The sequence below is a fragment of the Somniosus microcephalus genome, chromosome 3 (genome assembly GCF_052327205.1).
Source record: "Somniosus microcephalus isolate GS21.2 chromosome 3, FLI_Smic_1.0, whole genome shotgun sequence".
Classification (NCBI taxonomy): Eukaryota; Metazoa; Chordata; class Chondrichthyes; order Squaliformes; family Somniosidae; genus Somniosus; species Somniosus microcephalus.
The window spans coordinates 274442123-274469044 of NC_140989.1; the positions used below are offsets into that span (position 1 = coordinate 274442123).

The 26922-nt window shown below is 42.0% G+C and overlaps 1 protein-coding gene and 1 long non-coding RNA gene across 6 annotated transcripts in view; one reads left to right on the top strand and one right to left on the bottom strand.

Annotated features, from left to right (window-relative positions):
• The window catches only part of LOC147121967 (uncharacterized), a 35193-nt gene extending 9153 nt beyond the window's left edge, over positions 1 to 26040 (top strand). Inside the window, exons 2-4 of the long non-coding RNA XR_015077656.1 lie at positions 17964 to 18082; positions 20347 to 20481; positions 25955 to 26040. This is a non-coding gene — a long non-coding RNA (uncharacterized LOC147121967). The remainder of the gene's footprint in view (positions 1 to 17963; positions 18083 to 20346; positions 20482 to 25954) is intronic.
• Positions 12117 to 26922, bottom strand: part of LOC147121968 (sterol O-acyltransferase 1-like) — an 81842-nt gene continuing 67036 nt past the window's right edge. For all 5 annotated transcript variants that reach the window (XM_085982563.1, XM_085982561.1, XM_085982560.1 and 2 more), the window contains exons 11-16: positions 25978 to 26107; positions 25152 to 25249; positions 23922 to 24020; positions 22324 to 22459; positions 20912 to 21057; positions 12117 to 20561 (exon numbers count right to left, since the gene is read on the bottom strand). In XM_085982563.1, the coding sequence (XP_085838689.1) occupies positions 20505 to 20561; positions 20912 to 21057; positions 22324 to 22459; positions 23922 to 24020; positions 25152 to 25249; positions 25978 to 26107 (666 nt within the window). In that variant the 3' untranslated portion in view covers positions 12117 to 20504. The remainder of the gene's footprint in view (positions 20562 to 20911; positions 21058 to 22323; positions 22460 to 23921; positions 24021 to 25151; positions 25250 to 25977; positions 26108 to 26922) is intronic.

Below are 26922 nucleotides of genomic sequence, written 5' to 3' on the forward strand. Positions count from 1 at the left end.
TATCTTGGGCTTTAGTTTGAGGGACATAGTTGCTCGGATAAGGCGATGATCTGTCCAGCAGTCATCAGTGCTGAACATGGCCCTAGTGACCAGAATATCACGACGATCCCTTCCCCGTACAATGACATAGTCAATGAGATGCCACAATTTTGGGTTTAGATTTGTCTCCAATTTGATCTAATACATAATTCAAAGTCCTGTTTGGTTTTACAAATGCAAAGTCTCTCTTCACAGAAACTGCAGCTTTGGTTTCGATTTCTCCACGAGCTGCCTGCGTCACAGAGTCCAAGTTTTAAAAATCTCTCAGGCTTTCTGCCACAAGGCGCGGACGCCATTTTGGGTACCCTTTTTCATTAAAATGTCCATGCAGTGTCCCTTTTCTTATTAATAACCTTTGGGGAAATGTAGAAATTTTGCAAATCTTACAATGCCTCCACTGCTTTGCCCTCTTTTTAAAAAAAAAAAAAAAAAAAAACCCCTCTTTAATCACGTCTCGTAAACACCCTCCCCTAGATCAGTGTTCCATTACTTTTGCTACTATGGGCCATGAGACATTTTCTGTTAAGGAATGCTATATAATTGCAAGTTGTTTCTTTTGTTTTGCTGTTTTCCTTGGATCGCCACCTTGTGGTGGTGGAGAGGCTTGCGTGAACCTATGAACCTGTGAGCGATGCCGTCGGGAGCACAGCTCTTGGCAGGGTCACCCAAGGCGGTAAGGTCAAGGGGGAGGTTCCAGACGAAGTGCGATCCATACCAAGTCCTCAACGGTGGAACAGGCGGATGACGGTGGTAACTCAGTCACTTTGGTAACTCTGAGTCACTTCGGTTCAGGGGCTGCGAGAAGCACCACAACGGCTGTTAAGGTGGAAGGAGGCTGCAGCAGAGAGGGGTCCCCAGTCGTCTCGGTTTTTCCTTGCCACTGGACCCTGGCCCCTTTTCTGTCAAGGATCGTGTGGTGGCTGGCTGTGCACCAACCACCCCACGCTAAAAGATACCACGCACAGGCATCCTTCAGAGGGATCTGCATTTACCTCTACAACACGCCAGCGTAAAGTCCTGTGGCGATTACTAAGTGGTGATGGGGGCAGGATTGAGGGGTCTGGAAGCTCCTAATCACAAGCTGGCACACTAGGCGGTGGGTGTCTGATTCAGTCGTCGGGCTCCTGGATCGAGACAGGGGAGCCCCCCCCCACCAGCTACATCCACGACTGAACAGCCCTATTTAGGATCCACTCTGCTCACCCTGAACAGGGAGGGGGCTAGAAAAGGTGCCCCAAAAATAGCCTGCCACAATAACACCCTGTCTGGAATACCGCATCCAGAGGGGTCACCAAAATGCGGTCCTAAAAACAGAAAATTGAACTTCGGAGCATGGAATGTGCGGACACTAGTAGACAGTGCAACAAGTGATCGATCGGAGAGAAGGACAGCCATCGTATGCAGAGAGCTGAAACGATGCAACATTGATATAGCGGCCCCATCTGAAACTCGACTAGCAGAAGGTGGTCAATTGAAGCAGGAGAAGGGGGGTTACACATTCTACTGGAAAGGGAAGCCAACGGAAACCCCCCGGATCCATGGAGTTGGATTTGCCATCAAAAATGAACTTGTTAGCCAACTCTCCGAATTTCCTGTGGGAATCAATGAACGCCTCATGAAAATGCGTCTGACCCTATCCAACAATCAGATGGCAACAGTTGAGTGCTTTTGCTCCCACCCTGGATTTGCTAGATGAAGTAAAGAAGATCTTCTCTGCTGACCTGGATAAAACCTTGTCTGGTATCCCAAAAGACGATAAAGTCATTCTTCTTGGGGACTTCAATGCCAGGGTCGGTCGGGATTACCAACTATGGAAAGGCATCATAGGAAAAGAGGGCATCGGAAAGTCCAACTCAAACGGACTACTTCTTCTCACTAAATGTGCTGAGCACAACCTCATAATCACAAACACTTTCTTCCGACAAAAAAAAAAGTACAAAACCTCCTAGAGGCACCCCTGCTCAAAATTGTGGCATCTCAAACCCAGTTAGGCCTATAGTTAAGGCCATCAAGCAGTTTGCATAAATAATCGGCAACAGATTAAGGAAGCCATCGAGGTGCATCCATGACAAAACAAGTCAATCATCGGGCCAGTAGATGTGATTACCGGCCATCTAAAAACAGAGTAGATTGCCACCGTTATTTAAAATATCCCGCCAAAATTAAGACAAAGAACTAACCTGATTTGGCATGCAGATAAGGGCCAAAGAAGTATAATTGTAGGCCCACCGGCAACCTTCTCTCGCTGCTCTCAGCCTTGCTCCGGCCCCTCGCCCTCGCGGCTGCTGCTCTTTCCCCGTCCCGCGCTTACCCCCTGGCCTTTGCCCGTGCTTTTCCCCACTCCATCCGGAATCGCCCAGGCACTGCATCGGGCGGACACGGACAATTCAGGCCAGGCGAGGTGGGACGCGACTAGGCGAGGGGGAGACAAAGTGGAGAAGACGAACTGAGGAAGACGACTGAAAACAGGCTTCGAATCATCGGGCCTTCAGTCTCAGCGGACCTGTGACTATCTTCATGCAAACTCAAACTGTCGGCCGAGGAAGAGAAACCGCCATCCCTGCAAGGTAAACTACCCAAGCAGAGACTTTAACTTTGGGGTACTTGTACCTGGACAATGCCCTTGCAGCACCCGGAGACCACGTGACGACGGCAGGCTCCAGAGAGCACCAAGAGCGAACCCCGAACCCCAGTGCTGTTGAGTACAGCAGACCCCTTTTGATTGGTGAGCATGAAGTTCTGACCCCTCATAGCTTAATCTAGTTAGGTATAGGGGGTGGGATAAGGATAAGGGGATTGTTAAGATAGTGCCGTGTGTTCCCCATTCCCTGTATAAGTATAGTTATTCTTTTGTATTTTGCCTGTAGAAGTGTATACTAGTAACTTTTTCATAAGATTGTATTAATTTTCTCCAATAAAACTCTTGTACTCCATACTTTTATTTACAAAACCCCAAATTAACTGGCCTTCATTGTTGTAACTACCTGTACTCAAACAGGTGTAGGATTGGCTATTCACCAATCCTCCGGCATAATTTGCAAATCTAAAGTGGAATGCTATCTTGTCTTTTACTTTCTTGAACAGTCTAGGTGTGTGCCATCATGACTCTGACTTAATTATAGTATTCCAATTTTTCACAATCCATTCCTTTTCTACAGTTTTTGTGAATGACATTCCCACATCCTCTAGTACAAATTTCTCACTTCCATCATTTGTAAACACAAACTATTTCAATATATATCTGCCATACCTTCACCCTCTACAACTGGATTCCCTCCCTCTTAATCCCCAAGCAGTCCCACCCTCTCAACTAGATTCCCTCCCTCTTAATCCCCCTGCAGTTCTATCCTCTCAAATTATTCTTCTGTTGATTAAGATACTAGGAGAACCCTTTGTTCTTCTTTGAAGAGTGCCATAATTCCACAACCTTCTGACTCAAAGGTGAGAATGCTACTGTCATATAAACTGAAGCGTGTATGGTAAGGTGTAGTAGAGCAAGCAGTTGAGAGGGGGACAGAAAATGTAGGCATGGTGGAAAAGAAATAAAATATGTGGGAGTGGAGATTGGAGTGTTGGGTTCAGAGGGAAACTCTGGCAAATTGGAGTGGACGGAATTGCCAGCAATATAAAATTTAAATGAATGGATATCTGCAGTAATGAACAACAAGCTTGGGTCCCGAGGCCAAGTAAGGATTCGGACACAGCATTGGACACCCAGCCCAGTCAACCCTGCAAATTCCTCCTCACCAACATCTGGGGACTTGTACCAAAATTGGGAAAGCTGTCCTACAGACTCGGCAAGCAACATCCTGACAATCATGCACAGAGTCACACCTTTCAGCCAATTTCCCAGACTCCTCCATCACTATCCCTGGGTATGTCCTGTCCCACGAGCAGGACAGACCCCCTAGAGGTGGCTGCACAGTGGTTTACAGTCGGGAAGGAGTGGCCCTGGGAGTCCTCAACATTGACTCCAGACCCCATGAAGTCTCATGGCATCAGATCAAACACGGGTAAAGAAACCTGATTACCACCGCACTCCCTCAGCTGATGAATCAGTAGTCCTCCATGTTAAACACCACTTGGAAGAAGCACTGAGGGTAGCAAGGGCACAGAACCTACTCTGGGTGGGGGACTTCAGTGTCCATTATCAAGAGTGGCTCGGTCGCACCACTACCGACCAAGCTGGCTGAGTCCTGAAGGACACGGCTGGCAGACTAGGCCTGCAGGTGGTGAAAGAACCAACACAAGGGGAAAACCTACTTGACCTTGTCTTCAGCAATCTACCGGTTGCAGATGCATCTGTCCCTGACAGTATTGGTAGGAGTGACCACCGCACAGTCCTTGTGGAGACAAAGTCAAAAATCTTGGAACTCCCTCCCTAACACTATGGGAGTACCTTCACCTCATGGACTGCAGCAGTTCAAGGTGGCGGCTCACCACCACCTTCTCATTAGGGATGGGCAATAAATGCTGGCCTTGCCTGTGACGCTCACATCCCATGAATGAATAAAAAAGGTAGGAAGTAAAGAAAGTCAAAAATTAAGGGCAAAATGGATAAAGCATCAGGTTTACAGTGATATGCAAGTAAAATTAATAAAATGGTATAAATGCAAGTTTTAACCAACTTGCTACTGTTAGTTCTGATTCATTGTTTTTTGAAAGTGAAATAACTTGCATATGACCCAATCAAGTGAAAATAGGTGTCCTTTTGTGACATTACTATTACTTAATAAAGGGACAACTTTCTCTTGAGTGCCGATGATACCTAGCTCCATGTCTCCAAAAATCAGTGTTCAGTCTGTTTGTCTGACATTAAGTAATGAATGACCGTTCAGCTCGATATCAAGACTGAAGCCATCCTGTTCAGCCCTCAAGAAACTCTACACCGAAAGTCAAATTCATCCACCTTTCTGGATACCCGATCAAGCTTAACCCAATAGGATGCAGCCTTGGTGTATCTTACTCGACCCCGAGCAGAAGCTCAAACCCTGCATACAATCTGTCACCAAGACTGTCTACTTCCACTTCCAAAACATCACCTAACTCCCTCCAAAAACTCTCATCTCTCTCCAATGCCTTCTTTGCGTGCTTTCTGAATTCCACCTTACATAAACTCAAATTCATCAAAGACTTTGCTATGCACATTTTATCCAATCATCCTAATTTTTGCTGATCTTCACCCTTAGGCGCATCAATTTGAAAACGTCCATCCTCATCTTAAAATCTTCCTTATGTTGCACATTTCTCCAGGCCTATGTCTCTGTTCAGATCCTCCACTCTTCCACCACTGCTGCATTGCATTTCCTCCTCTCTACCATTGATCGCAACACTTCAAACAATGCTGCCCCCTCACTGGAGTACTTTCCCTAAACCCCTTTGTCATAGTCAAAAAGATTTAAATTCTAGCTATGATCAAACCTGACAATGAGTGTGACAACTGCAATGTGATATTAGTGGGCACTAGCCACAAGGGGGGGTGGGGTGTGGGTGTGTACACACCCCAGGTGGACAGAGGAAACACTTCAAAGACACCCTCAAAGCCTCCTTGAAAAAGTGCAACATCCCCACTGACACCTGGGAATCCCTAGCCCAAGACCGCACAAAGTGGAGAAGAAGCATCCGAGAAGGCGCTGAACACCTCACGTCTCTTCGCCAAGAGCAAGTGGAAGCAGCGCACGTCAACCCAAGCACCTCACCCACCCACCCCTTCAACTACCGTCTGCCCCACCTGTGACAGAGACTGTAGGTCCTGCATTTGACTCATCAGTCACCTGAGAACTCATTTTTTAATGTGGAAGCAAGTCATCCTCGGTTCTGAGGGACTGCCTAAGAGAGAGATAGAGAGCGAGAGCGAAAGAGATAGAGATAGAGAAAAATAATTATGTAAAATTGAAAAGAATTAGAAAAAATGGTTTAAAGATCCCCCATATTTATTTGTGGCTGTTGCAGATCAGCCATGGTTTAATTGAATGACAGGAACAGCCCTTCAAACCTGTTGCATCATTCAATTAAACCATGGCTAATCTGCAACAGCCACAAATATGGGGGATCTTTAACCCATTTTTTCTAATTCTTTTCAATTTTACATAATTATTTTTTAATGCCCATCCCGAACAGCTATGTCGTGGTTTGTAATGTATCTCGAATGGGAGTGACTCGGACACATTATCGCACCAGCCACTCATCAATATAAATTCTATCCCTTCAAAGTATTGTAATGTATCCTTTATATTCACTGCATTAAATCACAATGCTGTGGTAATAGTACTATTATAGTACATAATGCATTTTGTTGAGACTGTGAACACAACCAATTTTAGCATTTGACTCAATACCTATTGTGTGAAATTCAAATCTTCCCATTTTCATTTTGGTTACCAAATGTGATAGTTTACGCTCTTCCGCGATACAAACTTTCATTAGCCTGCAGTTTATAGCTCATTTAATGCTCAGCATTCACCCTCTGATTTTTTTCAGGGAACGTTAGATTTTGTCCTCGCCATCCAACCCTTTTCTTTTCCTAGAGGATTCTGCTCTCTTGTGGGTTATGGCCATCTTCCAGTACCTTGCCCAGTTGGCCATTGTTCACGTGATGAGTACTGGCAGAATATTTGACCATAGAGATCAAAACAGAGCTGATCCTGTCCTCACCAGAGACCAATACATGCATGGTATAGTCATCAGAAATGTGAAGTTTCCCCTCTCTTTAAGCCAGAGGTGCTGATGCCCAATTATAATGCCCTTACTGCTGCACAGCACAGCTGAGGATTGAAGTTGGGTCCTCCTTAAATCTAAATGGTGAAAACAGAATTTTTTTTTTTTGTACTTGCCATTGGTGATGCAAAGTAGTCAAAAACAGATCAGTTTAGAGTTAGAATTTTTGTTGGAAATAGGGGATTTTTGTAAAAGCTGAATACTTTTTTTGATAGCTGTGTACAATTAGCTTGTTTATTTAAAAACTCAAATTTGCTGATATCACACAAAAGAAAACCAGAAGCAGTACAACTGTTCACAATATTTTCCTAAGAGAAGTATTATAGGAGTTTTGATACTTCAAAGATGCTTCTAGGACAGATATGAAGCAGTTCAGCCTTGGTTTGGTATGGTTGTTGTCCCTTTAAAATTGGGCACAGTAAGAGTTTGAAAAAGACACCTGCACAGCTTCAGCCGACATCATTACATATTAGAAAATTCATAATTTTCTCTCTGGCTTGAGAATGGCTCTAACACAATTCTCATGTATACAGGCGTCATGATTAGTTCAGTTATGAACATAAGCCTCCCCCCCCTCCCAATGAAACTAGCATTTATTAATTTCTAAACAAGCCTAGGCAACAGGTAAGTTGTATTAAACTTAAATCTTTAGAAAAGGCAGGTAGATTTTAATCGAGCTCCTACAGCTTCTCAGGAGATGGAGAAGTGTATGACAGTTGTTGGTCAAGAAACAGGTTAGCAGATAGATTAGCAAACTTTTGTATGAGATCTAAAAAAAAAATTCTAAATGTTAAAAATCTTACATCTGCACACTTCCCATCTATGATTATAAATTCAAAAGTTCCCATTTATAAATGCAAGACCATAACTAGCAAGAGGGTGTAATGACAGTGGCAAATTTACATAGGTAGGTAGTTTCTCATGTGGATACAAGAATTAATGGTAATATAAAATAAAAAGGACAGAACTTAGACTTCTAAATAGGCACTAAATTGCATCGATGCACCATGGTCCAATTATTCTGACCTTCAATCCTGCTTCAGTTGAATATTACACTTGGTCTTGACTTCTACTACACAACAGCATGGATGATAGACTTAATATATATTTGATTCTTTGTTTAACAGTTTAAAAATAAAACAAGGCCCCCCATGCTGAGAGGATCGTGGATAACACGTTTAGTGAGTTGGTCACACCGCAGGTAAGGGCTGCACAGGCAGAAGGGAAATGGGTGACCATCAGGCAGAGCAGTAGAGGCAGGCAGGGAGTGCAGGGGACCCGTGGCCATCCCCCTCTCAAACAGGTATACCGATTTGGATACTGTTGAGGGGATACTGTTGAGGGGGATGACTTACCAGAGGAAGGCAGCAGCAGCCAACTTCCCGGCACCAGGGGTGCTTCTGCTGCTCAGAAAGGGAGGAAAGAGAGTGAGAGCAAAATAGTGGTAGGGGATTCTATCGTAAGGGGTACAGATAGGTGTTTCTGTGGCCGTAGACGTGACTCCAGGATGGTCTGGTGCCAGGAACAAGGATGTCACTGAACGGCTGCAGGGCATTCTGAAGGGGGAGGGTGAACAGTCAGAGGTCGTGGTTCACATTGGGACCAATGACATGGGTAGGAAGAGGGATGAGGTCCTGCAGCAAGAATTTAGGGAGCTAGGTAGCAGATTAAAGAGCAGGACCTCAAAGGTTGTAATCTCTGGATTACTCCCGGTGCCACGTGCTAGTGAGTATAGGAATAGGAGGATAGAGCAGATGAATGCGTGGCTAAAGAGTTGGTGCAGGAGGGAGGGCTTTCGTTTCCTGGATCACTGGGCCTGCTTCTGGGGAAGGTGGGACTTGTACAAGTCGGACGGGTTGCACCTGAACCAGAGCGGGACAAATATCCTTGCGGGGAGGTTTGCTAGCACTGTTCGGGGGGGTTTAAACTAAAATGGCAGGGGGTTGGGAACCTGAGCAGGGAGACAGGAAAGGGAAACGGGGATAAAAGCAAAAGATAGGAAGGAGAAAAACAAAAGTGGCAGTCAGAGAAATCAACGGTTTAAATCAAACTTGGCCACAGTAAATAATAATTCTAATAGGTCTAAGAGCGTTAAAAAAACAAGCCTGAAGGCTTTGTGTCTTAATGCGAGGAGCATTTGTAATAAGGTGGACGAATTGGCTGCGCAAATAGAGGTAAACGAATATGATTTGGTTGGGATTACGGAAACGTAGCTCAAGGATGGCCAAGACTGGGAACTCAACATCCAGGGGTATTCGATATTCAGGAAAGATAGGCAAAAAGGAAAGGGAGGTGGGGCAGCATTACTGGTTAAAGAAGGGATTAATACAATTGTAATGAAGGATATTAGCTCTGATGATGTGGAATCTGTATGGGTAGAATTGAGAAATACTAAGGGGAAAAAACATTAGTGGGAGTGGTATATAAACCTCCCAACAGTAAGGCGGAGGTTGGGGATGGCATTAAAAGGGAAATTAAAGAAGCGTGCAATAAGGGCACAGCAGTCATCATGGGCGACTTTAATCTACATATAGATTGGGCCAACCAAATTAGTAACAATACTGTGGAGGAGGAATTCCTGGAGTGTTTACGGGATGGTTTCCTGGACCAATATGTCGAGGAACCAACCAGAGATCAGGCCATCTTAGACTGGGTATTATGTAACGACAAAGGATTAATTAGCAATCTTGTTGTACGAGGCCCCTTGGGTCTGAGCGATCATAATATGATCGAATTCTTCATTAAGATGGAGAATGAAGTAGGTGACTCAGAGACACGGGCCCTCAATTTAAATAAAGGAAACTACGATGGTCTGAGGAGCGAGTTGGGTAGGATTGATTGGGGAATGTCACTCAAAGGGTTGACGGTGGATAGGCAATGGCAAACATTCAAAGACCGAATGGCTGAGCTACAGAATTTGTTCATCCCAGTTTGGCATAAAAATAAAACAAAAAAGGTGACTCAACCGTGGCTAACAAGGGAAATTAGGGATAGCATAAGATCCAAGGAGACAACATATAAATTGGTCAGAAAAAGCAATAATCCTGAGGATTGGGAGCAGTTTAGGATTCAACAAAGGAGGACAAAGGGATTAATTAAGAAAGGGAAAATAGAATGAGTGTAAGCTTGCAGGGAACATAAAAACTGACTGTAAAAGCTTTTATAGGTATGTGAAGAGAAAAAGATTGGTGAAGTCAAGTGTTGGTCCCTTACACCAGTCAGAATCAGGGGACATTATAATGGGAAACAAAGAAATGGCAGACCAACTAAATTCATACTTTGGTTCTGTCTTCACAAAGGACACAAATAACCTCCCAGAGATGCCGGGGAACATAGGGTCTGATGAAAGGGTGGAACTGAAAGAAAGCAGTATTTGTAGGGAAATGGTGTTAAGGAAATTGATGGGACTAAAGGCCGAGAAATCCCCAGGGCCTGATAATCTACATCCCAGGGTACTTAAGGAAGTGGCCCTGGAAATAGTAGATGCATTGCTGGTCATCTTCCAGAACTCGATAGACTCTGGAACAGTACCCATGGATTGGAGGGGAGCTAATGTTACCCCACTATTCAAAAAAAGGTGGTCGAGAAAAAGCGGGGAATTATAGACCGGTAAGCCTGACATCGGTAGTGGGGAAAATGCTAGAATCTATTATTATAAAAGATGTAATAGCAGAGCACTTGGTAAGCAGTGACAGGATCGGACAAAGTCAACATGGATTTACAGAAGGTAAATCATGCTCGACTAATCTACTGGAATTTTTTTGAGGATGTAACTGGTAAAATAGATAAGGGAGAACCAGTGGATGTGGTGTATTTGGACTTTCAGAAGGCTTTCGATAAGGTCCCACATAAGCGATTAGCATGCAAAATTAACGCACATGGGATTGGGGGCAAGGTATTGACTTGGATAGAGAACTGGTTGGCGGACAGAAAGCAAAGAGTTGGAATAAACGGGTCGTTTTCCGAGTGGCAGGCAGTGACTAGTGGGGTACCGCAAGGATCGGTCCTAGGACCCCAGCTGTTCACAATATATATTAATGATCTGGACGAGGGAATTGGATGTAATATCTCCAAATTTGCAGACGACACAAAGCTGGGTGGGAGGGTAAGCTGTGAGGAGGATGTCGAGAAACTCCAGTACGATTTGGACAGATTGGGTGATTGGGCATAAACATGGCAAATGCACTATAATGTGGATAAATGTGAGGTTATCCACTTTAGTGGCAAAAACAGGAAGGCAGATTATTATTTGAATGGCAATAGATTGGGAGAAGGGGAAGTGCAAAGAGACCTGGGTGTTCTTGTGCACTAGTCGCTGAAGGTAAGCAGGCGGTTAAGGCGGCAAATGGTATGTTGGCCTTCGTAGCAAGAGGGTTCGAGTACAGGAACAAGGATGTCTTGCTGCAGTTGTACAGGGCCTTGGCGAGACCGCACCTTAAGTATTGTGTGCAGTTTTGGTCGCCTTACCGGAGGAAGGACGTTCTTGCCATGAAAGGAGTGCAGCGAAGATTCACCAGGCTGATACCTGGGATGGCAGGAATGACGTATGAGGAGATTGTGTCGATTGGGCTTATACTCGCTGGAGTTTAGAAGATTGAGAGGGGATCTCATCGAAACTTATAAAATTCTGTCAGGCCTGGACAGACGAGATGCAGGAAGGATGTTCCTGATGGCCGGGGATTCCAGAACCAGGGGTCATAGTCTAAGGATAAGGGGTAAGCCATTTAGGACTGAAATGAGGAGGAATTTCTTCACCCAGAGAGTGGTGAACCTGTGGAATTCTCTGCCACAGAGGGTAGTGGAGGCCAGTTCATTAAATATATTCAAAAAAGAGAGTTGGATATATTTCTTAAGGCTAAAGGGATGAAGGGATATGGGGAGAAGGGAGGGACAGGGAACTGAATTTGGATGATCAGCCATTATCTCATTGAATGGCAGAGCAGGCTCGAAGGGCCAAATGGCCTACTCCTGCTCCTATCTTCTATGTTTCCATGTGCTTGTTCATTAAGGACTGGAGATCCTGTGGAGGCATATGGATAATTTCAGTAGGTTAAACAAACACTAGGGTTTTCTTTTCATTTTCCGAGGCATGTTACCAAACCTAGACACTCCTGAAAGCATGGGGAGTTGGGACAAGAGAGCAGCAAAATCAAGATTAAAAAGGGTAGAAAAATACCCACAAACAAAATAGCATCCATTTGAAGATTGAAGAAAACCCTAACTTTCTCCCCTTAACATGAACTTTCTTCACTTGGGAATCCTTCACATAGCACAGGAGTCGGATTGTCTGGAGATCAGTGGACCTATCTACTGCTCAAAGATCAGCATCAAAACAGAACAGACGTTTCAAGGCAGTCAAGTACTAGAGACAAACAATTTTATTTAGATTTTAAAAGTACAACTTACAAGAAGTGACTGGATGGTATCAAAATGTCCTTCCTCTTTCACAGCAGAATAGGGCATGTTTCTATGGTTACAGTACAAATTGGAAACTGCTGGTACATTGAACACTGATTAACCTATTTATGCCATTTCTGTATACAGTATATGTTTATTGCACTTTTCCAACTGTTAAGTTGGCATTGAATGAACGATTAATCCAAAAACATTACACGCCTGACTATTAAACCAGTTTCCTTCCTTCCATTTAACTCCCCACTTCCCTTTTCTGTCGCACAACTATTGGGATGCCTTAATTTTGAGGGGATCGTAAGTTAAAGAACTGCATGCACTTGGCCTTATACCAAACGTGTACAATAGCACTGAAAGTCAGTGCACGAAAATATGCTGCAGCAGGTAGAAGCATGATGTATACTGTTAAAACACGACCCAAATTTTGTTCCACAGCAGACCTTTTGTCAATGAGGAAAACAGGTTTTATGACAATCTCAAGATGTTTTTGTTCATCTGTAAATATCGTACACTTTTAATTGCCCCATTAGAGGGTGGTACTCATGAAATTATTTAACAAACTAAGGACATGAAGTTACTTAAGTGCAGATCTCAGTCAAAAAGTGGCACAACAGCTTATTTCTGAGCCAATTTCTTAATTGTGTTATTAGTACAGAAGAAATAATGTAATTTTCTATACAAACACTAATCATCAGCTATCTACATATTGCTTGGTTTCCAACATTATCTATTTTACATGCAAAGTTCAATTCAAAACATGTAGTTACAAGATTTTTTGAAAATTAACAATGCAATTCTTTCCTTTGTATGATTTTCTTTTTGCCATGTAGAGCAGGAAAACATGGTGAAATGACTTCCTGTGTCAACACTTCCTTCAGACGGGAGATGTTAGGAGAGGGGACGGGAGAAGGAAAGTGGCAATTTGGAGGGAAGAGAAGGTGCTCTGCAAATTGCCATAACTGCCTCAGTTCAAGACAAAATTTGTTCCATCCAATGTCAGAGACAGAAATACAAAGGCAAGTGTTCATCTTTACATTTGCAGTGTCTGACTAAGGAACAAGGTGTGGGTGTGGAGGAGAGCAAGAGAAAAAGATGTACCATTTAAAATACAGCGTGTGGGACCACATTGGTGCACCACCACAGATTGCTGGCGGACAGATCACTGCCCAGAATGTGACATTTTTCAGGTGGGCCTACGAGGGAAAATTGTCAAGGATAGAGTAAAGAAAACAAGGCAGAGGGGTGGTCAAACCATGTTCTGCTGGCATACCTCCATAACTGGTTGCAGAATGGCATTTGCAGAGATTTGGAAAAGGTCATCTGTCCACTACTTTGGATCAAGGATTGTCATGTGGTTTCCAAAAGAGGGTGGATAAAATGGGTATAAATTCTACAACCCTTGCACATAGCTAGTAATATTTAGATTCCAACCACAACTATAGGAATGTGAAAGTGGCATTAATCTTAAAAAAAGTGCACACCAAAATACAAGGGGCCAGTAATTACTGGGAAGTCGTGCCAATAGAATGACTTATTAATGACATTCACCATTAACTCATAAAAGATCCAGGAATTCAGAGTCAAAGAGCTGCACCATGAGTTCAGATTCCCTGCAAATTGCTGGACGATTTGCGCTGCTAACCTTGCCCAAGCCGCTAAGTCTCTTCTCGCCATCCGACTCCCCATTAATCTTAATTGCAATCGTGAAATTGTTAGATTTACTACATTACTACAAATTATTCCCGCTAGTTATTTAGGGCTGGTAATTAATGTGGTGGAAGACCCTGGTAATCATGTGATTTATGGTCTTGACATCACACTCAACTTGAGGCCCCCTAAAAAGGGACCAAGTTGTGGAGTCTCACTCCACCAGGTAGTGAATTGTTCCTAGAGTTTAAAAAAAAAAATTTTTTTTTTTTTTTTTTTTTTTTAAATCTATCTTGGTAGTTTTTTGGGGCCAGTTTTGCCTGTTGGAAGGCAATAATTTTAAGGACGCGAAGCTATTTCAACACTCAGGAGGGGGGTCACTCATTCAAATGCAAATTAGATAGATTTCAACAACTGGCAAAGACAAGTCAAAGAAGATATTCACTAAAAAAGTTTTACTTTGCTGGGAAAACAAATGAGAATGTTAAAACTAAACTAAATCTGGAACAAAACTAAACTTTTTCTGCAATATTCATAAATGATCTGTCAAATGGTAACTTGGCCCATATTAATACTGGCACAAATTTACAGTTTATAGCAGTCTCCCCTCAACCTTCTGAGGAGCCAAAAAAAAGCCTTGGTATTCAGCTTAAAACCTTAGTCTTGCTTCATTTTATAGACACAAGATTAACAGGTACAGTATTGCAGCTGATGTGCATACAATTAGCGCTGAACTAACAGATTTAACAAAGTTTGACACCGCTCTTCCTTCACCTTGCAACATCCAGAAATGCCACAAAGCAGACCTAAAGCAAAATAATTGGAAACAGTAGAACTGACATTTACATGTCAATATTGAAACCTGCTGCCTCACAAATAAATGTAGTTACCCCATCCTCTGCAAAAAGTTACTTATTCTTTAAGCCAAGTAACTCCAAGCTTGCTGACAAACCAATTTTGATACCTGTTCAAGTTTTCCTATTTGGCCTGATGGCACGTTGACAATCCCTGTAGTTAGAAATCACCTCCAGGATCAGGGAGGAAGATAATCTAGTCATTTTTTTTTTTTAAATCACCATAAAGTGTGTAATTTTGTCTTGAATTCTATACATGATTCAGAATATGTCAACCATCAAGGATAAAGCTGAACTAATTTTGTAAGTGATCTGTACTGCAAGATGGTTGTAAAAACAAGCTTATGTATGTTTTTTAAAAAGTTATATATCAACTGTACTTTGGCCTTGGCTCAACAGTAGCACTTGTGTGTCTGATTCATAAGTTCATGGGTTCAAGCCCCACTCGAGACTTAAGCACATAATCTAGGTGGACACTTCAGTGCAGCACTGTTATTGGTGCCATTTTCAAATGAGATGTTAATCCGAGGCCCCTTCTGCTCTCTTGGGTGGACATTAAGAGATCCCATGGCATTATTTGAATAAGAGCAGGAGAGTTCAGTGTCCTAGGCAATATCTATCCCTCAACATATCAAAAACATATACTGAATCATGTACCTCGTTTTTTGTGGGACCTTGCCGTGCACAAAATGGCTGCTTTGTTGTCCTACATTACGACAGTGACTATACTTAAAGTAATTCATTGTCAAGCATTTGGGACATCCTGAGGTAGTGAAAGGTTCTATGTAAATGCAAGTCCTTTCCAACAACAATTTAACCTACTGTCCCCAAAATGGCAATCAATAGACATTAAAGGTTACAAATGTGCAGACATCATCCTGTCCTCTACAATGTCAAAAGTGGAATCTGTTCTACAGCAAACAGATGACAATTAGTGAAAACATTTGAGACAACTGCTTTTGGACAATGCTTTCAGTCCAAAAGTTAACAGAAAAAAGTGAATGCATTTTAGAAATGCACTAAACTGTTGTGCAACAGTGATGCATCAAACCAATGAAACTGCATACAAAGACAAATGAAGCAAGCAGCATTCACGTTAGAAGTTTGGTATCAGCGCAAAGCAATTTTGGCTTCACCAACACTAAACTTGGACTGTAAATTGGGTGACAAGGCCTGAACGCACTCTAAAACAAGGCACAATGAGTCTCACTGTGCTTCACTTTGGCACCAGGCCAAACCCCCAGAAGTGTATTCAAGCTGCATTTACACTACAACTACAGAATCCGTGTGAATGAAAACTGCTTCACAATGGCGCGAAGTGCACCGTTAGTTTCACAGACAACAGTCCAAAATGCTGCTTGATGAAAGTAAATAATGCAAGATAATACTTCATGACAAGTACAATACTCTATGTAGCTAGCTGTATATTTATCTATATATCGTTTTGTGGCCCACGAACGCCTTGCAACGGTTAGATAAGGAGTTACAAGCCTTTAAAAATCAAGTTTCTAGGACATCAGACCACGAGAGCAAACTTCCAACTCTTTACAAATAGAACTCTCTAGATAGGTACCAGCCTTGTAAATCTATCCCAGCTATACAATTTAGTTTTACACTGCCAAAAGGGGCAATGGAATCCATCCTGCCAGGGAGGTCAGAGTGCTTATGACAAACAGAAGCATCAAGCATTTGTGCTATAACATGGTACAGTGCCACGTAACTGATGTTAGATGGTTACCATTTTTTTTTTTGCAGTGTGTAATCTGAGTCAGGAGGTGTGTGTATATATATATATTTTTTTATTTTTTTTAAATCAATACAGGTCAAAATGGCAGAATAGAGATCCTTCAATACAGTTTGTGGCATTCATACAATATGGCCTGACACTGCAAATAATGGGCTTATTTAAATGTTATTTTAATTAATCATAAAAGTAATGATTAAAGAATATAACATGGACAGAGACTCACTGCCTAAGTAACAACCATATTCCAAATGCTCGTCAACAGGTTGGAATATCAGGAGTACAGTAAACAGATCTTTCTTCTCTCCAGCAGCATTTCTCTATCATTCACTGGCCAGCAATTTTGTTCAAAGTATTAACAAAATATCCTAACAATGGTCATGTTTCACAGCAGTAAAAGCCCCAAGACAGACTTAAAATAAGTTGTCTATTCAGTGTCTAATACTCATACATTTATTTCTAAAACATTTCATAAGGTCCCTTTCTTGGACATTTCCATCCTTCTGTTAATGGACATCCCAAAAATAGTGTTCCCATTTAAAATACATCTTTGGATTAACACAACTGTAGTATAAAATGTAATATTCATCTGATCTGTGCTTCTGCTCTGAACATATGAGAGCATGTGCTGCTCTTCAAAACACTGCTCCCTTTCTAGATAACTGTGTCTCAAATCATAGTCTTTGCAGAACATTATAGGCCTTGAAGTGGGGTACGAAAATAGCAAGCACTTTTGTGTGCACCTGGCAAAATTCTGGGGGAGGGGGAAAAGGATATCAGTACAGTAATAAGGAATCAGCTGGCACAAATACTAGACATGCATCAATTTGGAATATGATATAGGTTGCAGTTTTCCAAAGGGATACCAAATAGATAACTTCTGAATATGAATTCTTGGGGAAGTGGTTACATGACGTGCCCAATTATGGTCTTGGACATCCTCCCCACTGGAATGCCTTCAATCTGAAGCAACTCTATACCGTGAATGACAAGTACTAACCTGCAACCCACTACTTTGTAGCACCACATGTTGGCATAAAGAATGCTTTACCAGAAGTCATTATTCGAGTTACAGGTGCCAGCCCTGAACCCATTCATCACCCCCTTGCAGTTAGTTAAAAACGGAGCACTTCACAGAGCAAGTTATAGTCCTGTACAGCCGAACAAATGCAGCTTGGCTGAGCCAAGGGCAGAAGTGATACATTGGTCTGTAAATGCACTCTTTCCAATGACCAGTATATTTCAAGATCTATACCAGTATATACAGAAAGAAAAACATTTGGCACATGAACAATCACTTTTCAATGCAGAATCAGAATGAAATGTGCAAGTGCATTAGAAGACAAAACTGTAATTGTGAGTATAGAGCAATCGCAGAAAAAAAAAATCTGCAGCCCCCTCCAGCTCCACCTCATTGCCTTTGGTGTAAACTCTAGTCAGTACACAACCAGCTACCAGGAAAAGCAAAAGGTTCAGATGATAATTAATCCCCCCACACAACCTTTTAAATAAATATATTATTTTTTTAAATCCCTTTTATTTTCCTGCAGAAATTATTTGCTGGACAGCCACCTTTGGTCAAGAGGGAGAACAGACCAGGGCTACTGCTTTTTCCACAATACTGCCAAGGACTGCTTGGATTGGCTAACAATAAACAAGACATGCTTGGGTGAGTTAGCTTATCAGCTGCCTTTCTTCTCCACCTCCCAGATAGAAAGTCCTGCCGTGTAATAGCACCCCATGTCGCTCCAGGCCCAGAACAAAAAGCTTCTTGCCACTGGTCACACTGCTCAGGAGTAATAACTTCGGGGGATTGTTATTGAAGCATCCCCCAAAACCTGACTAGGTGGGGGAATTACATTTATTTTTAAAAGGTAGGAATCATTGGGGTAAAACATTAAAAGTAACCTTTAAAGGGGCCTTAAAATCCAAGTATTTTCCTTGACTATATAGCATGTGGTGCTATAGACATTTACAGCTTCCTAAATGCTTCCCTGGATGAGTATTAACTTTCTTTGGCAGTGAGGCTGAAAAGATGGGAAAATGGATTCAGTGTTTATTTATTATACATTTCACTTTTTAGGCTTCCAATCAAAGACTTCAAACAGTAGGAAAAAAAATCTAGGAGAGTAATACAATAAAGTGATACTAAATGTCACTTGTAATAAGCAGCCACCCTTAATACATGTGCAGTGTCTACCATTGTAACATTACACTAGCTTTCTCATCTCAAAATTGAAATAGTTAAAAAGGAAACTGTTGACTTATTACAAATGGTAAGATTTCCACAGTTAATGGATTCATAATTAACCCCAATGCTCAAGACACCACCACCACCATCTTAATTTCAGTGCTACAATTCAGTTTTGCCCCTGGAAATGGTGATTTTGACATTAGGACAGGTGCAGGCAGGTGTGTTCTTATTCAATGGGAGCAACATAAATGACAAAATTCAACAGGTCAGCCAGGATTTTGGAATTCTGAACACCACAGCTTTAATAGTGAATCCATTATTTATCAAAATTAAGTTTGCTGTTGGTAATTATATTTTCCCTTCATTTTAAATAGTTCAACAATTACTGTCCTAGAATAAATAAGCTAGGACAAGACCTGCCAGTGCAGAAACACAGCATTATGCTGATTTCTGCAGGAGAACGCTAGGCAGAATACTCAGAGCATATTCAATCCTATGATATTTAAAACAGACATTTTACTTATCTGACTGGTTGACACTGAAGTTGTCGACATCACAGGCAGTTGTCAACCATGCAGAACAGCATCATGGACAGTAACTTTCAACCATTCTTGTTAGAATTATATCAAAGTGAATCTAGCTTAGTAAGTAAATGCACTGTATTGGCCCATGGAGATCAGGAGGGTCCTACTTTCATTCCCAGTGTCATTAGTTAGGTCATCTCAATTGGAATGGCAATGGGGGTATTATAATTGGCCTCAGCACTCCTGGGGTAGGGAGGAGAAACAATGAAAAGAAAAAAGATTTGCATTGATATAGCTCCTTTCATGACCACCGGACATCCCAGAGTGCTTTACAGCCAATAAAGTAATTTTTTTTTTTTTTATATAAAGTGTAGTCACTGTTGTAATGTAACAACCTTCTGACTCAGGTGAGAGTGCAACCAACTGAGCCACTGGCTAACATATTGGTCAGGGTTCTCACTGTGCAGGCACAAGTATCAAGAATGGTAATCTGAATGAGGTACAAGGTGGTGATAGACATCCATGGAACCATACCAAGCACATGGCAGTGTCTTCAGGAGAGAAGGGGAGCCCATAAAAAAGGCATCCAAAATAAAAAGATGCAAGACAAAGAACCATACATTGTTCAACACTGGAATATTCCATTTGTTTCACTCTTGATACAGCCCAATAAATAATGGCCATATTTTCTATTCCCTTTAAACCATTTTTAGCCATACACCATTGCTTAATCCATGCTTCTGTGACTGGTGCTTTGGCGCCATCTGCTGGCATGCAGACAAGGCCAAAAACAACTCAATCAATTTTCTCCTCTGCGGGAAATTTCTGGCTTCTACTGTATCGCTTCCAAAACTGTCTGACCGAGATAAGAAACTTGCCTGGTGGGAATGCTGGCCTTACAGCACTAAGCTGAGAAATTATCTTCCTTTATTTAATTTTGTATTGTATATGGAACAATAAAATGACACACACTTGCAAACTGCAACCTGTGCATATGAAGCACATAACTTTTTTTTATTAAATATACTTCAATTGTCAAGTTTTATTTCCCCCCTCAAGGTTTCTATATGGGGGAAATTAAAGATTCGAAACTCCTTCCCCTCCAGTCAGTATTTTGTTTCTAGCATTCCTCCCACCCATGAATGCAGAAGGTGGCTGCTTAATACAGTATGTGTAGCACTAAATTGGTATTTGTCCTGTGATTAATGGTTCTAGGAGAACATCCGGCTCTATGACCAAAACCAAAGACAGAGCAGGAAGTAGGCACTATCTGGTGCAAGAGAAACATTCATTTGGTTTATGAAAGGTGCTGCTGCGATCCGACGAAAACATTCCCAGACTTCTGTAAAGGTAGGGACCATAGGTTGCATCCATTACAAGTGCAAACGGCAGGTCCAGGACCGTGGCTTCAATAAATCCAAGAAGGATGGCTGCAAAGAACAAATACATTTTTGTTTTCAAAATACCATACAACATTGAGAGTGTAACAGTAATAGAGATATTTGTAAAACACAGCAACACTGTGGCTGGGTCCTCCAACCACTTCGGTATAAACATTCTGCCAACGACTAAAAATTTCTGATTTTCTTAGATTGTAACATTTGGATTTTTACTTTCTCTCCGTGAAATCAGTCCGGTCAAACAAAATGCGGCTTTCTTGACGACCCCCTGACCCCACCATTACTCACACAATCTTTAGTATTCTGACAAAACCGCCGGCTGTACACTTGTCCAATTATTAGAATAAACTCTTCCTGTTCATTTTTACATATAGACTTACATTAGTAAGTGGACAATGTTGCTGGGCATACCACTCTTGTGAATATAGACACACCAACATGCCCTGGCCCAGAAACAGCGATGTCCACATCACCACGTTCCAGACAGGACCTTTCCGACGGTCATGCAGTACGAAATTGAACGCCACTAATGTGGGGGGGGGGGGGGGGGGGGGGAGAAGAGAGGTGGTGTGGCGGGGGAGAAAAAAAATCCATTAACACTTGGAAGGAGCTTTCAGTATCAAGATAGCAGTTACTGACCATTAAATGCAAGTCGATAGCTACCTAGACCGCAGTATTGCATTCAATACCAGGGTTCCCTTCTACATATAAAACAAACATTTAGAAGGTCTCAAAAGGTGAATTGGCAACCAATCAAAACTGTTCTCATATCTCCCACAAAGATTCAAGAGCACACTAGAGGGGCTGAAAGGCATGGGTGCAAAAACATTTTTTAAATGGCATATAAAATAGGCTCATCTGCCAATTGTTATTACGAAGCAACCAAACAATAAACACACCAAATCAAAACACACAATAAGCATCTTCAGAATGATTATCTTCATAATCATAATCAACTTTGTCATTGTTAGTGCACAAGTGCAGTACAACGAAATGTAGGCTTGCGGCTCCCGAGAGTGTACATTTAGATTAAGACATTTAAACATTCAACATACATTTGGCTTGTAATACATTAACATAAACATAACCATAATAAAGTGCATTGGCAGATGTGCAGGCTTTATAGAGTTTATTTGTGGAGTTCAGTAGGATGACAGCCTGGGAAAGAAGCTGTTCCTAAATCTGGTCGTTCGGGTGCAAATGCATCTGTAGCGTCTCCCAGATGGCAGGAGGGCGAACAGACTGGCTGGGGTGGGTAGGGTCTTTGATGATGGTCCGTGACCTCTGTCGACAGCGTTTCTGGTATATGTGCTGACCTATTGTAATATTATCAACAGATAAATCAACTTAAACAAATAGGGATACTAGGATTTAGTTCAAGTCCAAGGTGAGCTGAATTAAGCTAGGAAGCATAATGCTCCCCCAATAGCCCAGTGAGTCAGTGTGCTGCCCAGTGCGGAACTGAGCCACACAGACCAGAAAGATTGAAAATGTCATCTGCGCTGAGGTAGCCGATCTCAGCTAGCGCAGGGTAGGGGTGCTACAATTGGCCTCTGTGCGCACAAACAGATTTTCTTGTCCTCACTGGTATCCAATGAATCTCGGTGGAATTCCAGATCAGTGGACATTGAGTGAGGACGGGGAGTAAAGAGAGAACTTTTAAAAAGCTAGAAGTCCACAGAATACTATACTGTATTTTACAATATGCTTGAATAACTGTACCCATCAACAATGATCAATGCCTAGTATGGCTGTACAGGAGACTTAGAAGTCAAAATAGAAAAATACTTACTTCCAAAGCACATGAACAGACAGAAGAGGACCGGATAGAAGAACCCAAAACAAACTGCCAGTACATACTCATGAACTACAGCAGACACTGTGAAGACAGATAACATAGCAGCAGCCCTAAACCGGTGGGTGAACAACTGTAAAATAGACAAAAGACCGGGTTAAGTCAGGCATTTGAAAAGAGCAAACATTACAAATTTTACAATCGGTGGTCGAATTGGAAGCTAAAAATAGGTGAATTACCCTGGTCTAAAGGGTTAATTGACAAGTACAATCCAGAGAACTGCCTGTATAATCATTCAGGCTCTAAAACCAATTCCAAGTTTAACTCAATTTCAGCACGAAATCTGTGTTTTCATTGACCACCATAAACCTGTGTTCCAATCTATGCCATTTCCTGCCTCATTCCCCAAGATTCAAACTCCTTTATAAGATAACATGGAAATGCTGAAGTGCACAGTCTTTGCTCCTCCCCTTTCCAATCTATGCCAAGTTTGCTGCTTCGAAATGGTGTGCTGTATAGCTTTTAAAATATTAGGTATAAATTCCAAATAAATGTAATATTTTGAACAGTACATATTGATGGTTTAAAAAATATAAACTCTTGAAAAACCACTGCAACATTTTTAAAGCTGTACTTGACCTTTTAATTCAATTAACATCTGAATTTTACTGCATTAAAGATTAGATACAAATGCACATTTTCAGCATTTATAAAATGAGCTGAATTTTAAAATTAACAATTTAATATAGTAATGGAGTGCATCTGAAGAATGCTGTATATTTTGTTGAGTAGAGGGCTTCTGGAGGTGATGAGGATGAATTTGGGCTGGCATACGAACAGTCAATAAATTGTTCATGTGTAGCTTCGAAAGTGGAAGTTCATGCTTCCTATGAGCAACTACTTGAACTTTTGATACATTAATGCAACACAATTGGAACTCACGGCTGCCAAGTGCCTTGAAACAAAATCCATTTCGTGACCAAAAGCATAACAGCACTAGAATTTTGGTGTTAACTTCACATCGGCCTAAATCCAGCAGTAGGTGCATGATATCGGGTAATGATTTGCATTAAACTGGTCTACTTATCTACTGGAATAAGTACGACTACTCTCAGGATGTCAAGACTCCCATCTTGAAGTAGATTTCAATGTGTGCAGCTCCAGTTTTCGCCAAAACTACTCAACAATTGACTGACTGAGTCACTTCTTAAATCGCCAAACACAAAATCAGAAATCAAATCTCGAGTATTTGGAAGAGTGCATCTCAAAAGAGAAAGGGTAGGGTGAAGAAACAAACGACAATTCTTTTGCATTCTTCACATCATTAACTGAGATCAATGTTATAAATACAGTAAAACTATCTACAAAATCATGAGGTATTTCAGGCTACCTCAATTCTGCTGAATGGGACCCTAGAATAGCACTCCCTAGATCTAAACTGTTCAAAAAACTCATTAAAAGGAAATTCTAATACAGCCAGTGTTTTTCCAATTGGAATCGAGCATTAGAGGTCAATCAGAACAGACCAAGTGAATCTAGATTCAGATTCACTCCACTTTCTCATGTCAATCCAACGGCTGGAAATAGCTCCTTACCCAGAGAAAGTCCTTGTAAGCATAATAGTACAGCCAGTCATGGACCACTACATTCCAAGTCCGGTAATAGTTTGCAAATGATGTGGAATTCCACCAGTCCTGAATGGAAATGGGAGAGAGCAAATTTAGATTAACAATCAAAGAAAATTCTATTCCTGTTGATCCTTATTAAAGTAGAATTGCATTCTATTTAATTGGCACATTCTCCTAAATGTTGCAAAGTAACATAGATTTACACTTGGAGGTATGTCAATCATGATTTACAATTTCATACTCTATTGGTTGAAAACAGCTTGGGAACAAACATTTTGTATAGAATTCCCCCAATGCAGCATGAAATCTGCTCCAAGTGGAAATAGTTGGTCACGAACAACAGTCCACCTTCACAAACTGTCGCCCGATTTACACTTCCACCCCCTCCCTTTGCTGGTCAGTTCCCAACAGCACCACTAACATCCCACGTGGCGGGTGGGGGGGGGGGGGGGGGGGGGGGGGGGTGGTCAGAAGCCTGCATCCTGCCATGGTGTTTGATTATATAAAGCTCATCCTTTTCTGGCCTCATTACCCATTGGTGGGAAGCCTAGGGCAAGCTGCAATCGTATTCCCGAGTCGGCCTCTGGAAGATGCCCTCAAGTGATCAGAGTTGATTGAGCCTCTTTTTCTCTGAGGGACAGCTGGCCCTTATTCAGCATTATGCTAATGGCATGGCCAAAATGAAAATCTCACTGTTATGGGAATTGTGGGCACATGCATGCATTTGTCCCTACTATTTAGATAAAATACAAGCATCACCAACAACCATTACTCTAGTTTACAGGCAAAAGAACTGAATTCTGAAATCCTGATTCATAGTAGAAAAATCTGTGCACATCAACCTGGGTTCAAATCATCAACTGGGAAATATCTTCAAAGCTGTACACTGCTTGGACAGATAATCTAGCTATATTTTCTTTTGAAGTACAAGCAGTTATACGGCTTACACTTTGCTGCATGGTTCTCCAGAGGCGTAACAACTCTCATCTACTGTAGTTCAATGCTATCGTGAACTGGGTAATGCTGTCAAGGAGGCAATGAACTCTCCATTTATGAGACAGGTAGCACTAAAAGAGCCAAAGTACTACACCATGATGCTCCTTTAGAGGGAATGAGGACGTCAGGTACAATAGATGGAAATAGCAGCAGGACTCCAATCCATACTTCCTGGAATTAAAATATCAATGCAAAGGTTACCTTGTAGAACATCCTGTCAGCAAACTGCAACATTTCAGCAAAGGCATTGAGCCAGCAATGCAGGAATGCAAAGAAAGCCAGGAACAGCACCAGCACACCTGAAACACAAACCAGAATGCAGCTTTAGGATACTCCCAGAATTGGCAGGGTTGTGATAATCTGAAAACTTCAATAACACTCCCTCTCCCCTCATTCTGTCTCCAGATCTCTTGCCATAACTCTTCCCCACAATAACAATCTCTGAACTTCTCAAGCTGCCGAGAGGACAGAAATGCAAAGACATACCAGTTAGGTGAAGAATCTCAGGCACACCATGAGGAGGAAAGAAAGCCTTTCCATTGGGGAAATACCTCAAACAATCCCAAAAAACAAATCACTGTATGCAAGGACCTGCATCAGATACATTCTGCAATGTGATAGAGGAAGCTGCTGCTTGGCTCCACCCTTTGCAAGCATGGCTAAAAATAGCTCAAAGGAATGGGATAATCATACAAACTCAGTTAGCACTCAACTTAGAGGAAATTAAATAGTCTAAACTGGATATTGGTGCCACCTGAATCAGCTCTGTAATTTGACAGTTGTACTACCAGCTAAGAAGCCATTTCCAACTACTAATTTGGCATTAAGTTTAGCCAGCAGCATATTACTATGTTTCTCCTCGACATTTGGAAGTAGGCTTGTTTGGTCCAAACACACTACTGCATCAGTCTCCTGATCACCAATTTACTTTTGGCTAAGAATTATGGAAACATGACATCATTCGGAACAAGCACTTGTATTATATGTTGCATTTCCACTTTCAGGATGAGTGTGGAAGGATCCGTACCTGGCAAGATGGAGTTGAAGATGCAAAGAACTAGGACTTTCAAACTGAATGGCTCCCGGCTGATGTTTCGGAACAATGGAATACAGAGCCGCACAAAAATATAGTAGGCATAAAACAGGCAGCCCAGAACCTGAAAGAAATTACAGAAATGTAGTACAGGAAATTTTTCAACAGCACAATCCATCATCACACCAGATTGAGAACCGTCTGGATCTCTAACACACCAAGTTAGAGTCAAGGCCACACTGTAAACCTAATTTAAAAGACAACAGATTTGCATCACCTTGTCATATCTCTCGGATGCATCGCAAAGCTTTATACAATGAATTATTTTGAAATACAATGAGTTCAAGTAGACAAATGCAGCAGCTAGGTTATGCACAGCAAGATCCATAAACTCCATTCCCTAGCCACCGACTCCATCCCTATCCCTAACATCTGTCTGAGGCTGAACCACACTGTTCGCAACAGACTACATATCCACAGAGTAACTAACGCCTATTTCCATCTCCGGAACATCGCCAGTCTCTGCCCTTGCTGAAACCCTCAACCATGCCTTGGTTACCTCCAGACTTGACTATTCCAACGCACTCTTGGCTGGCCTCCCACATTCTACCCTACATAAACTTGTCATCCAAAACTCGGCTGCCCATGTCCTAACTCGTACCAAATCCCGCTCACCCATCACTCCTGTGCTCGCTGACCTACATTGGCTCCCAGTTAAGCAACGCCTTGATTTCAAAATTCCCATCCGGTTTTTCAAATCCCTCCATGGCCTTGCTCCTCCCGATCTCCAATTTCCTTCAGCCCCACAACCCCAACCCCCCGGCGATATCTGCACTCCTCTAATTCTGCCCTGATTAAAATGGCTCAGCCATTGGTGGCCATGCCTTCTGTTGCCTAGGCCCTAAGCACTGGAATTCCCTGCCTCGCTACCTCTCTTTC